At 36.6% G+C, this 12048-nt stretch overlaps 3 protein-coding genes across 3 annotated transcripts in view; all 3 read right to left on the bottom strand.

Annotated features, from left to right (window-relative positions):
• LOC107601731 (MAP/microtubule affinity-regulating kinase 4-like) overlaps positions 1–4806 on the bottom strand; it is a 59231-nt gene extending 54425 nt beyond the window's left edge. Inside the window, exons 1-4 of the mRNA XM_016294008.1 lie at positions 4599–4806; positions 3948–4170; positions 3787–3860; positions 2872–3054 (exon numbers count right to left, since the gene is read on the bottom strand). Of these exons, the coding sequence (XP_016149494.1) occupies positions 2872–3054; positions 3787–3860; positions 3948–4170; positions 4599–4739 (621 nt within the window). The 5' untranslated portion in view covers positions 4740–4806. The remainder of the gene's footprint in view (positions 1–2871; positions 3055–3786; positions 3861–3947; positions 4171–4598) is intronic.
• Positions 4807–5142: 336 nt separating this feature from the next.
• LOC107601695 (zinc finger protein 226-like) lies at positions 5143–8245 on the bottom strand. The gene is made up of 5 exons (XM_016293952.1): positions 7977–8245; positions 7630–7822; positions 7431–7507; positions 7257–7341; positions 5143–5618 (listed from the first exon to the last, which is right to left on the bottom strand). The coding sequence occupies exons 1-5, from the start codon at positions 8124–8126 to the stop codon at positions 5143–5145; spliced, it is 981 nt and encodes a 326-aa protein (XP_016149438.1). The 5' UTR covers positions 8127–8245.
• Positions 8246–9065: 820 nt separating this feature from the next.
• Positions 9066–12014, bottom strand: LOC107601734 (zinc finger protein 226). The gene is made up of 3 exons (XM_016294013.1): positions 11941–12014; positions 11606–11690; positions 9066–10572 (listed from the first exon to the last, which is right to left on the bottom strand). Exons 1-3 carry the CDS (start codon positions 11962–11964, stop codon positions 9173–9175), a joined length of 1509 nt encoding a protein of 502 aa, XP_016149499.1. The 5' UTR covers positions 11965–12014; the 3' UTR covers positions 9066–9172.
• Positions 12015–12048: the final 34 nt, after the last annotated feature.

Below are 12048 nucleotides of genomic sequence, written 5' to 3'. Positions count from 1 at the left end.
CAATGGCTATTTCTAAAAAAAAAAAAAAAAAGTCAATTCCGACTTTGCTATGACAATCTGGCGCTTCTGAATCTGCGACTGTAAGTATGTTTTGTTATCAGTTTAAGTATTTGCTATTGACTGTTCAAATGCGGAGTTTGTTTCAAAACCGTTTGAGAGAGGCGGGGCATAGAGGACCTACAATAATGTACAGTATTTGAAAAATAATGTGTTTTTTGAACATTAAAGCATGTCAACATATTCTGTTTCACCAAATACACAAAATAATGATCTTTAAAATAGCATCATATGACCCCTTTAAAGTTTGGGTCGAAACGTTGCATTAATAAATTCCTTGGGAGCAGTCTTATCAGTGTGCGGACAATTTTTTGTTTTGTTTGTATTTATCTTATTTTTGTCCTGCACCTGAGCCTTCGTGTTTTTGGGATGTGCATGCTTTTTTGTATTTTTGACTTATAAAGTTTAAAATAGTATTTTTCCTCACACACACCAATGGTTTTGTTTTATAAGACATTATTTTAACAACTGGGGTCAACTGGGCTACGGATTACCGCTGTGTTTGTTTTGTGTGGTTTTAGAAGTGTCAACTTTGAGGGGTACACTTACATTATATGGACTCACAGAGATGGATTATTTTTCGAATAAAGACTGTTTGTGTTCCACAAAAGTAAGTCAGTCATATACATCTGGGCCATCAGGAATGTGAGTTTAACGATCCCTTTAAGTTTGTCATCAAAGTGAACTGAAAAAAATCCCCAAGAAGAAACACTGTGTCGATAATTTAATGTTCCGATTTGATCAGAACAAGTTCCCAATCCACAATCTTATCACTGTTCTTTTTCATGTTAGCTTTTGTGAGCAGTAATGCCAAAATAATTTCCCTATTTTAAAAATGTAGCCAAACAAGGTAGCAAAAGTAAAAGAATGACAGACCATTTAAATAGAGATATTAGTATCAAAAGAATATTAAAAGACTAGATCACTAGTTGGCATGTTGGCTTTGATTTATTTGTCAAAGTGTTTAGAGATCATTTAACAAATTTAAAGATCAATTGTACACTAAACAGATATTTTAAGGGATCTTTTACACTGAAATATTTATATCTAATTGAAAAAATCAGCATATGGAAATTAAGTTGCACATAACCCTGTCTGATCTATTTGGAACCGTTAAACTGTGTAACTTAAAGGGATAGTTCACCCAAAAATGTAAATTCTGTCATCATTTACACACCCTCATGTTGTTCCAAACCTATATGCCTTACTTTCTTTCATTGTAAAAAAGTAATTTCATTTCATTTTGTCAATACAATAAAAGTCAGTAGAGAGGTTTACATCACCATATCAAGAGTAAATGATGACAGAATTTCCATTTTCAGGTGAAGGATCCCTTTAAATTTATACACATTTATGGTACCTCAGATTTCTGAGGTAAGCAAAACTTTTCCCACACTTGTCACACACATATTGCTTCTCTCCTGTGTGAATATGCATGTGAGCTTTGAGTGAATTCGACTGGTTAAATTCCCGCCCGCATTCGACACATCTGAACGGCTTTTCTCCGGTGTGTATGCGCTGATGTCGACGGAGATTTCCCAAGGTGCAAAAACCTTTCCCGCATGTGTCACAACTAAAAGGTTTTTCGCCTGTATGTGAGGTCTGGTGAGCCTTAAGGCTGTTCTGCTGCCGAAATGTCTTCCCACACACCAAACAGATATAGGGCTTTTCTCCTGTATGAATCCTTTCGTGAGTTTTCACACCAGCAACACTCCGAAAGGACTTTCCGCACAAACAACAGCTGTGTTTGTCAGTCACCGAGTGTTTGTGCTGGTGAGATTTCAAGGTGCTGATGGAACCAAGGGTCTCGCTGCACACTGTACAATTGACCGGCAACTGTCCCTCGTGAATCGGGAGATGCGTTTTTAGGGCGTTTAAGCAACCCAAGACCATCCCACATACAAAACAGTGGTGTCCGTTTTGTCCCGCGTGCTTTCCCTCATGCAGCTGAAGCAGAAACTTCTGGACAAAGCCCTGATTGCACATTTTGCATTTGTGTGGTTTCTCACCAGTGTGTTTGTGCTGGTGAGATTTCAAGGTGTTGATGGAACCAAGGGTCTCGCTGCACACTGTACAATTGACCGGCAACTGTCCCTCGTGAATCGGGAGATGCGTTTTTAGGGCGTTTAAGCAACCCAAGACCATCCCACATACAAAACAGTGGTGTCCGTTTTGTCCCGCGTGCTTTCCCTCATGCAGCTGAAGCAGAAACTTCTGGACAAAGCCCTGACTGCACATTTTGCATTTGTGTGGTTTCTCGCCAGTGTGAGTTACATTGTGTGCCTTCAGTGAGTCGAGCTGGTTGAAACTTCGCCCGCACGTCTGGCAGGTGAACGGCTTCTCACCTGTATGAATTCTCTGGTGGCGAAGTAGGTTGTTACGAAAGTGGAAGCTCTTCCCACATTCGTCACATTTATGCAGCTTCTCTTTCGAATGCACGACCAAATGCTTCCTGAGACAATAAGCTTGATGAAAAGACTTCCCACAAACTTGACATGTAAAAGTCTTGTCTTCGTTATGAATCCTCAGGTGACCCTTCAGCTGTTTGTGTTCGGTGAAGGTCTTGCCGCATTGACTGCAAACATAAGGGCTCTTGTCAGTATGAAGCTGGTAGTGTACATCCAAACTGCCTTTACTGCCAAAACGTCGACCACACTGCGAGCAGCTAAAGGGTTTCTCTGCTGCCACATGAATGACCTGATGAGCTCTCAACAGAACAACCGAGTCAAATTTCCTTCTACATTGTTTACAGCTGAGCGGTTTACCTTTCATCCGACAGCTCACCTGCACACCTCGGCTTTTTGACATGCTTACACTTCTAGATACTTTCACATTATCCTGAGTCACAGAGATGTTTTCAGTATTTTGCAGTCCAGGGCAGCTGATGTCCGCAGCATCATTGTCCTGCAACACCACAAACTGAGGATGGTTGCTGTTTTCTGAAGAATCCACTGACTTTTCTTCCCTAATGATCGCCGTCTTCTGTGTTTTAGTGGGCTTTTAAAAACAGAAAAAGAGAACAATTTATGTCAACACGGAAGAAATGTATTATTGCGGTATACACTACTGTTCAAATGTTTGGGGTCAGTAAAATATTTTGTAGTGTAGATTTTGTAATGTTGTGAAATATTATTACAATTTAAAATAACTCTTTTCAGTTTGAATATATTTTGAAATGATTTATTCCTTTGATGGCAAAGCTGAATTTTCAGCACTCATTACTAGTCATTAATTGACATGTTCCATCAGAAATCATTCTAATATGCTGATTTGGTGCTCAAGAAGCATTTCTTATTATTATTAATGTACAAAAGAGTTGTGCTGCTTAATATTTTTGTGGAATTTAGTTTTTTTTTTTATAAAGAGTTCTTAGTCTTGAACCAATCCAACAATCTCCGAGATTAATTAAACATTATAAACTTTAATTGTAATTGATGTAGCATTGTAAATGATTTAATCAAATAATGATAAATGGTGTTTAAAACTACTGCCTCGTAGTCATAGATTATAAGCATAAAACTATTTATTTGAACATAATTGCAAAATATTCAAATATTTACAATTAATATTAAATTCATTTCAGAATGTAATGAGAATTATTTTTCTGATCACTGTTTCGAATTTGGGTATTGTAGTTCTACACCGAAAAACCATCAGTTAGACATATCAAAAAGAGATTTTTACTTTTAGAACCAAACTGTTGCACTCTATTATGCGTGAATGACTTACTGTTTTCACATGGTCAGTGTCTATGATCTCCTCCTGTCCCCAGCTCACAACAATGGCAATTTTCTCAGCAGAGACTGCAATGGCACAGCAGATCATAAAACTTAAAAGATTTGCTCTGAGAAGCACAGTGGTGTGGATGAAGCATAAGCATTGAATCTCACCTAGAGAATGTTGGTCAGTGGACTGACTTCTTTGTGGACAACTGCCGGTAAGATTAGTCTCTCCTTGTAGAGTCTTGTGCTGTTTCTCAGATTGCTTCGGTCTTGTTTTCAAGCCATCCTGTGCACTCGGAATCATTTCATGGTGCAGAAGTGCAGAGAAAAGCTGGCATATTTTCTCCACAGCTTCCTTTGCGTTACGTGTTAACACAGAGTTCAGCTGGGTCTGAAATACAGGAACAAATCAATAATAAATTAGCCTAAATTAACATGTCATTCAGTACGGATTAGCTACAGGACCTGACAGGATCATTTTTTCTTACAATCATTTTGATAACAGGATTGTTATCCAATGTCTGAGCTAGAGTAATGCAGTCAATTCGTAAACAAACTGAGAAACTGGAATGAAATGATTTTTAATGAAATGGGTGTCACAACTTTAAGGAATTTTACAATTTTTTACAAAATGGTAAATATTACGTTTAAATGATCACTTTATCTGTGACTCTGAGCCTCAGAGATACTTGTATTTGATTATTCAATAAACACATTTCATTATATGTTAATTAAATCCTTCAGGTTATGAACTATGGCTTAAATACAAACGCAGCAAGCAAGAAATACGGTCATTTCGTGCACTTTTCCTACACTTACTGTAAAGTCCAGGGTGGCTGACTTGTCTGCTGTAATTTGTGGAGGTTTGCCTGAAGAGTCCACGACTTTCGACATTTCATTGACCGTTGCCTTTACGAGTGTCTCCAGAACAGAGACAACCTCAGACTCCAACAACGACATTATTCTTCTGTTGCTGTTTTTGGCAAGAGACTGAACTCATAATGCTCTCTTGAATCGAGTAGTGAAGCACTTGTGCTCACTGCTGCCCCTCACTGGACTGGAGTTTATATGCGGCACAGTTGTTGCTACATAACGTTTGACAAAACCTTACAGATATACAAATATATTTAATTTTAAAATAAATGTACACACAATTCTATAAATATATTATATAATACATAAATTATATATTTATATATATTTTTGTGACCTACTTGAGGTTTTGTTTAAGGTGACAAAATGAAGAATTTTTCACTGAATATTGAATATTTACTGAATTTTTGAATATTTTATGACAGCAGAAGCAGTCAATGTCCTCATGTTGTTGGGCATTTTACAAAAAAAAGGCATTTTTTTGCACACATCACAATATTGTGCCAATCAGGGAGAAACACTTTCCACAGGTGTCGCATCGGTACGGTTTTTCGCCCGTGTGCACCCTCTGGTGCATGTATAAGCTTCTTTTGATTGTGAATCCCTGTCCGCATATTTCACAGGTAAACGGTTTGACGTCAGCGTGAACCAGTTCGTGCGCTGCAAGATCTCTGAAGCTCTTTCCGCAAGTAGCGCAGGGAAATTTCTTCTTCTCGAACTTCTGCGAGTGTTTGCGAAGGTGAGTCTCTAGCGCTCTCAGCAGTGTGAATTTCTTCCCGCACTTTTCACAACTGTGAGGCCTCACGATTGAATGCACACGTTTGTGCTGCACGAGAGAAAACATCTTTGGAAAGGCCTTTCCGCACTGCTCACATTCAAAAGACTCTTTCGCTTGTGGAACTTTAGGTTGATTGGTTGATGTCTGCAACACACCTTCCTGATCTTCAGACCAACCCCTGTCATCAGCTGCAGGTGAAATAAAAACAACAGCAGGGTCAATCAACATCAATCATGGTCTATTCATATATTCAGATTAGTACATTTAAAATAATTTACACTGATAAAATAGTACACAACATAAGCAAAAATATGCATCAAGTCAGTCAATAAGGTCAATTTCAGGCTGACTTTCAGAAATTAATACAGCTCTTTCCAATATACAGTATAATACAAATTATGCAATGTTATATTTATATAATAAATTGAGATTTTTTATTTTTTTTAATGGCGGTCTAATGCTATTTCATGCATTCTGACTTATTTACACCGTTAAAGTGTTGGATTCTCATGCTAAACATGGCCAAAGTTTCAAAAAATGAGTTGGACGTATGACCAAGTATTTCTGTGCCAAATCCACTCCATCAGGGTTTGAATAAGTTTGGGAAAGTTTTTATCAAGTATGGCTCTGTATGACATCATAAAGGGCGGAATTCCTTGTATGGGCACTTCTCCCGGAAGAGCGTGTGCACACAGCAACCAGAGCGAGAGCACGCCCATCAACATGCTTCATTCGTTAATTCATTAGTCATAGTTAATTGAAGTAAAAAAATGCTTCATTCGTTAATTGCAGACGATCGCTATGCAAAAGCTTTGCGTGCTAAATATGATAAATATAATCAAACTAAAGACTCTTTGGAGATATGAAGAATGCAGTACTACTCTATAGGTACTCAAGATTAACATGAGACTGGCGGAACTGTGTGTGTTATGTCCCTTTAAAGAACTCTTGAAGATTATTAAAGTTTAAATTGAAAAACTTCAGCATTTAAACATTTAAAAACTTTAATACATATCAACGTTATTTTAATATGAATTATATACATTAGTTTATATACATACATTATTAATAATTTTACTTTTTTAAAAGTTTGATTAATTTTGTTATGTGCTTTCGTTATTTTTTTCATATTTTTATTTAGCTTTAAAATTGATTTCGGTTTCAGTCATTTTAGTACTTAAAATTAATGGCAACTAACTGAAATAAAATAAGTTTGTTTCTTCTAATATTTATATTTTATTTCAGCTTAATTTCAATTTAAAAAAAAAGTTAAATAGTTTTAATTAGCAATATCAACACTGACATATAAATGAGCACATGCAAGTGTGGAAAATGTGTAAGAGGGTGAGAAATTTCAGACTAAAAGTTGAGTCTCTTACCGTCACTGATGAATATTGTCTGGATGGTTTCCTCTCCTCTGTCCTCCATCATAAGACACTTGCTTACATTACTTTCCTGTGCAGGCTTGTTATTTTAATATGAATTATATACATTAGTTTATATACATACATTATTAATAATTTTACTTTTTTAAAAGTTTGATTAATTTTGTTATGTGCTTTCGTTATTTTTTTCATATTTTTATTTAGCTTTAAAATTGATTTCAGTTTCAGTCATTTTAGTACTTAAAATTAATGGCAACTAACTGAAATAAAATAAGTTTGTTTCTTCTAATATTTATATTTTATTTCAGCTTAATTTCAATTAAAAAAAAAGTTAAATAGTTTTAATTAGCAATATCAACACTGACATATAAATGAGCACATGCAAGTGTGGAAAATGTGTAAGAGGGTGAGAAATTTCAGACTAAAAGTTGAGTCTCTTACCGTCACTGATGAATATTGTCTGGATGGTTTCCTCTCCTCTGTCCTCCATCATAAGACACTTGCTTACATTACTTTCCTGTGCAGGCTATAAGGGTCTCAACCAACATTTATCACACTGTAAGTTATATCTTTAAAAGAAGTTCCTCTTTAAAACTGCATTGTATTATTACTCACGTCAGTGCTTGAAGGGTGCTGGTGAGATGTTGTTGCTGGCTCCTTCAGAGGACTCACAGAGAGAGATACAGAATCTACTGTAAGAAAGGAACACAAAACAAAACTCACCACAAATACTAAGATAAAGGACGGAGAGTGCTAGAGTTAGTCTTCAGGCTTGCAACTCGTGTGGCCTGATATTGACATCTATATCAAGTACCCTGAAACTCTTGGTTATGGATATATGTTGCTCCACTGAGATCACGTCCCAACTGAGATGAAGTCTTCCTCAGGTCGTCTCGACCATTCAAACATAGTTGTGCTGGACCTGGTGCACTGGATGAACAGTATCTGAAGAGACTGCAAATCTTCTGCACTGCTTCTTTGGCAAACCTCTCCATTATGGAATTAAGCTGCATTGAAGAAGAAAAAATAAATGCTACAATTAAGAACAAAAATAACACTATAAGAATAAAACAATTAATCAGGCTGTAAAAATAAGGGATGGTTCTCTCTAACATATTACAAAAATCCATGTTAAAATTCCTTAATAACAGGCTTTCTTACCATCTGAATCTGAGTATTGTTTGGTTTGATAGTGACTCTGGATTCATCGGAGCTGCATGTAAAAGCCTTTCGGATCTCGTGATTAGCAGTGTCCGTCAGGACTGACACGATCAGAGTGGCTTGACTCTGAAAAAGCTCAAACCGGGCCATAGTGATCACAGTTCAGAGAAATGCAGCAAAATCAACTCAACCTGTGTTTAACAGTTGGTACTGCCAGATTGAGAAGAAAATAAACAAAACGTTGAACTCCCTACAAAGTTGAACTAAGCAGTAAGTACTTCCTCTTTGTTTAATTTTAAAATAAAAGTCTCTCAATGATCGGCATTCGCTGAAATAAAAATGGCTTATGTTATGACTAACAAAAACAACGTAAGGAGTTTAAAATTCAGTGGTACATTGTTGAGGGCATTAGACTGTTTTGGATCAATTTGATCTTACAATGGTTTTGCTAAGACCCATTATAGACCTGTGACTGGAACAAATATACTTCCGAAACAGATTTCCAAAATAAAAGTCGTTGAACGCTCTCTAATTACAAAAGGAATCATACAATTCTTAATTACGTTTCTCTTGTTATTTATTTGCATGCTTAAGGTTAGTGGTTTAATAACAAGTGCTGTAAGTTTATTTGAGAGACTTCAGATACCATTCTTGACGAGTTTTTCTGGAATTTCTGACTGGATAAGGATTTTTTAAATATATATTTTATATCAGATAAATTCGCTAAGGAATCAGTCAGATCACTTTGTAAAACAGTTTGAATATTCATTGAAAAGTTGAACACTTGATTCACAACAAGCTCTATACAATTGGCAGTACCTAGCTGATGAAATAATTTATATCAGAGCACATCTAGAAACATTTTGATTCACTTTTAAAATGTCCATATTTTCAATAACTTTCTCAGGCCTGGAAAACACAATGAACACAATATAAATTTCCTCATATTTTCAGGTTTTCCATCACCACGCCAACGTATTAACAGTTATTACTATGTGAACGTAGCATGATAGTATTAATCACTTTTTTTTTTTTGATATAGGTCCATATTATGCAACATTAAAAATAACAACAGCTTGTTCAGCCTAATGTTTTATTTAAATGTCTTCACAATGTTACCCAAACATTTGTCTAGGAAATATTACAATATGAAAAGAGTCCTGCAGTTGTTATAAGTTCCTACCACAACATCTTTTTCATACAGGTTTGCATTTGTGATCATTGTAATGCCTAAGATATACATAATTCTTCCCACACTTCTGGCATGTGTAGGGTTTCACGCCAGTATGGATTTGCATATTTGCTTTGACATGGTCGAGTTCTGCAAACCCTTCCCCACAGACCTTACAGCTGAACGGCCTCTCCCCAGCATGGGCACGCTTGTGTCGCTTTAAATTTCCATACAAGCGAAAGCTCTTTCCACACGTCTCACATTTGTGCATTTTTTCATCAGTATGAGTCTTCATATGCATTTTCAGAGAGCCAGACCACTTGAACGCTTTCCTGCATGCTATGCATTTATAAGGTCTATCTCCCGAATGGCACAACATATGTGTTTTAAAGGACTTTCTGAGAGCGTAGGCCTTACCGCAGACCTCACACTTGAACGGGGTCTCGCCCGAGTGAAGCTTCTCGTGTATGCTAAGATTATATATGTTGCTGTAGCTCTTCTCGCACAATTTGCATGTAAAAGGTTTGCTGTTGTCTGAATGTAGCTGTAGTTGAGTTTTTAACACAGACTTTGACTTCAGAAACTGCTCTTCTTCTGAATTTCCAGTATGATTGTGTGATAAAATATGGCTCTGTAGCAAAAAATCATGCTGGAATGTTTTTCCACACATTTCACACTTAAATTGTGTCTCTTCGTGCACCCGCATGTGGACTTTTAAATTGCTTCTCTGGCGAAATCTTTTACCGCACACTTCACAGATGTACGGCTTTTCGCCGGTGTGAATGAGGATGTGGCGTGTCATAGCTTCATGATGCGCAAATGTTTTACCACAGATTTTACACGTATATCGTCTCTCACCAGTATGCACAGGAAGGTGGCGCCTCAAATGACTCTTGCACTTGAAGCTCTTATTGCAGTGGCTGCATTTTATTGGCCTGTCATCTGAATGAAACTTCTTGTGGCAGTTTAGGGTGCCTATTAGAGAGAAACTTTTCCCACAGGTGTCACATGTGTACGGTTTTTCGCCCGTGTGCACCCTCTGGTGCATATATAAGCTTCCTTTGACTGTGAATCCCTGTCCACATGTATCACAGGTAAACGGTCTGACTTCCTCATGAACCCGTTCATGAGCTGCGAGATCTTTGAAGCTCTTTCCACAAGTAGCGCAGGGAAATGTCTTCTTCTCGAACTTCTGCGTATGCTTGCGGAGATGAGTTTCTAGCGCTCTTAATTGCGAGAACTTCTTCCCGCATTTTTCACAACAGTGCTGCTTTATGACCGAATGCACACGTTTATGTCGAAGAAGAGAAAACATCTTTGGAAAGGCCTTTCCGCACTGCTCACATTCAAAAGACTCGTTATCAGGTTGCTCGGCTGATGTCTGCAACACGCCTTCCTGATCTTCAGACCAACCCCTGTCATCAGCTGATGAAAAAACAACACAAAAATACAACATTTGTTGATCATATAAGCTATCAAAGATCACATGAAATGCCTTTTCTTACCATATTTCCTGAAACAAGAATTTGGTGATATATCAAAGGGCTTTTTTGTTTTAAATATCAAATAGCCTTAAGTCTATATGAGTGGTTCTCAACCCTTTTGACTCAAAGACCCCCCTGTTGTCCAACACAATATTTAAAGTCTTCCCAATATAGGGTTTTCTGGTATTTCTGCTGTAATTATTACAAAGCTGCTTGTTTTCACATTTTTTTAATTAACAGAAACTGGACGTATTGATATATTACCCTGTAAAGCTTGACAGATGAAATAATCAGAACAATCTATTTTTTAAAATGGAACAGTTTAATGAAACTTTAAATAAAACATTATATATATATATACTGTGCACATGTGTTTCATGTTATGGATCATATTTGATACATCAGGCTTTTATGATTCATATACTATAATATAATGAAAATATGGAGCTCATACTTAAGATGTTTAAAAAAAAAACACCTCACATTTATTCAGAGCCCAAACTGAGGAAAAGTATGCAATTTGGTGCAGATGTTATTTATTTATATGGCCAAAAAAGTAAGATGAAATTCTGATGTATCGTAATGTAAATCAAAGAAATCTTCATAACAGTATAGCAGGCTACTTACATAAAATGCATATGAATATGAGTTGAAATAAAGATCCACATATAAGCGTTCCTCAAAAGCCTGTTGTATCATATCTGATACTCATATTTTAACATGGTTTTCCGAAACATTAGAGCGTGCAGAATCATGCACCATCAATATGTTTTTGAAGGTAAACTCAAAATATTAAGACTTTTTAAGAATTCTAAATGCACGAGTTGAGCTTTAAGAAAAACATAAGCTAAAATAAGGGGCAGAAATCAGGGCAAAAATGGGGTCTTACTATGTACAACAAACAGCAGCTGTACTTATTCATAAGCTAATGTAAATGACAAGAAATAAAATTGCTAGTATAAGAACTACCTTACCATCACCTATGACTACAGTCTGAATGTTGTCTTCTGCTCTGTCCTCCACTAAAAGACATCTGCTTGCATGAATCTCCTGTGCAGCCTATAATTCACATCACATGGAAATGTTTTACGTGTAAACACTAGACAAACAAATACTACTAGAAGTTTCAAATACATATTATATACCATAACAGCACTTCAAACTGTATGGCCATTTAGATATTATATTCCTTGACTAACTATCTATCTATCTTAAAATGACTGATGAGAGAGGATAGATACAAGCTACTCACCTGCAACCATACTGCTACTCAAGTTACAACAAAAATGTCAATAACAAAAATTCTTACCACCTGAGTGTCGTTTTGATTCATGTTGAGATGAGGTTCAGCAGAGCTGCATGTCTTTGGTGTGTCCGGTGTTACGAGATTTTTGGTTTCTGAGATATTCGGTTTCCG

This window comes from Sinocyclocheilus grahami, unplaced genomic scaffold (assembly GCF_001515645.1).
Source record: "Sinocyclocheilus grahami isolate Dianchi unplaced genomic scaffold, SAMN03320097.WGS_v1.1 scaffold311.1, whole genome shotgun sequence".
Taxonomy (NCBI): domain Eukaryota; kingdom Metazoa; phylum Chordata; class Actinopteri; order Cypriniformes; family Cyprinidae; genus Sinocyclocheilus; species Sinocyclocheilus grahami.
This window is presented reverse-complemented; position numbering and strand designations above follow the sequence as displayed.

Coding starts and splice junctions, on each gene's coding strand:
- LOC107601695 (XM_016293952.1), bottom strand. CDS start 8,126: ATGGCCCGGTTTGAGCTTTTTCAGAGTCAAGCCACTCTGATCGTGTCA. Junction 7,342..7,430: donor AGCACCCTTCAAGCACTGAC/GTGAGTAATAAT, acceptor AGACCCTTATAG/CCTGCACAGGAAAGTAATGT. Junction 5,619..7,256: donor GACAATATTCATCAGTGACG/GTAAGAGACTCA, acceptor TTTCACCTGCAG/CTGATGACAGGGGTTGGTCT.
- LOC107601734 (XM_016294013.1), bottom strand. CDS start 11,964: ATGAATCAAAACGACACTCAGGTG. Junction 11,691..11,940: donor ATCAAAACGACACTCAGGTG/GTAAGAATTTTT, acceptor TGTGAATTATAG/GCTGCACAGGAGATTCATGC. Junction 10,573..11,605: donor GACTGTAGTCATAGGTGATG/GTAAGGTAGTTC, acceptor TTTTTTCATCAG/CTGATGACAGGGGTTGGTCT.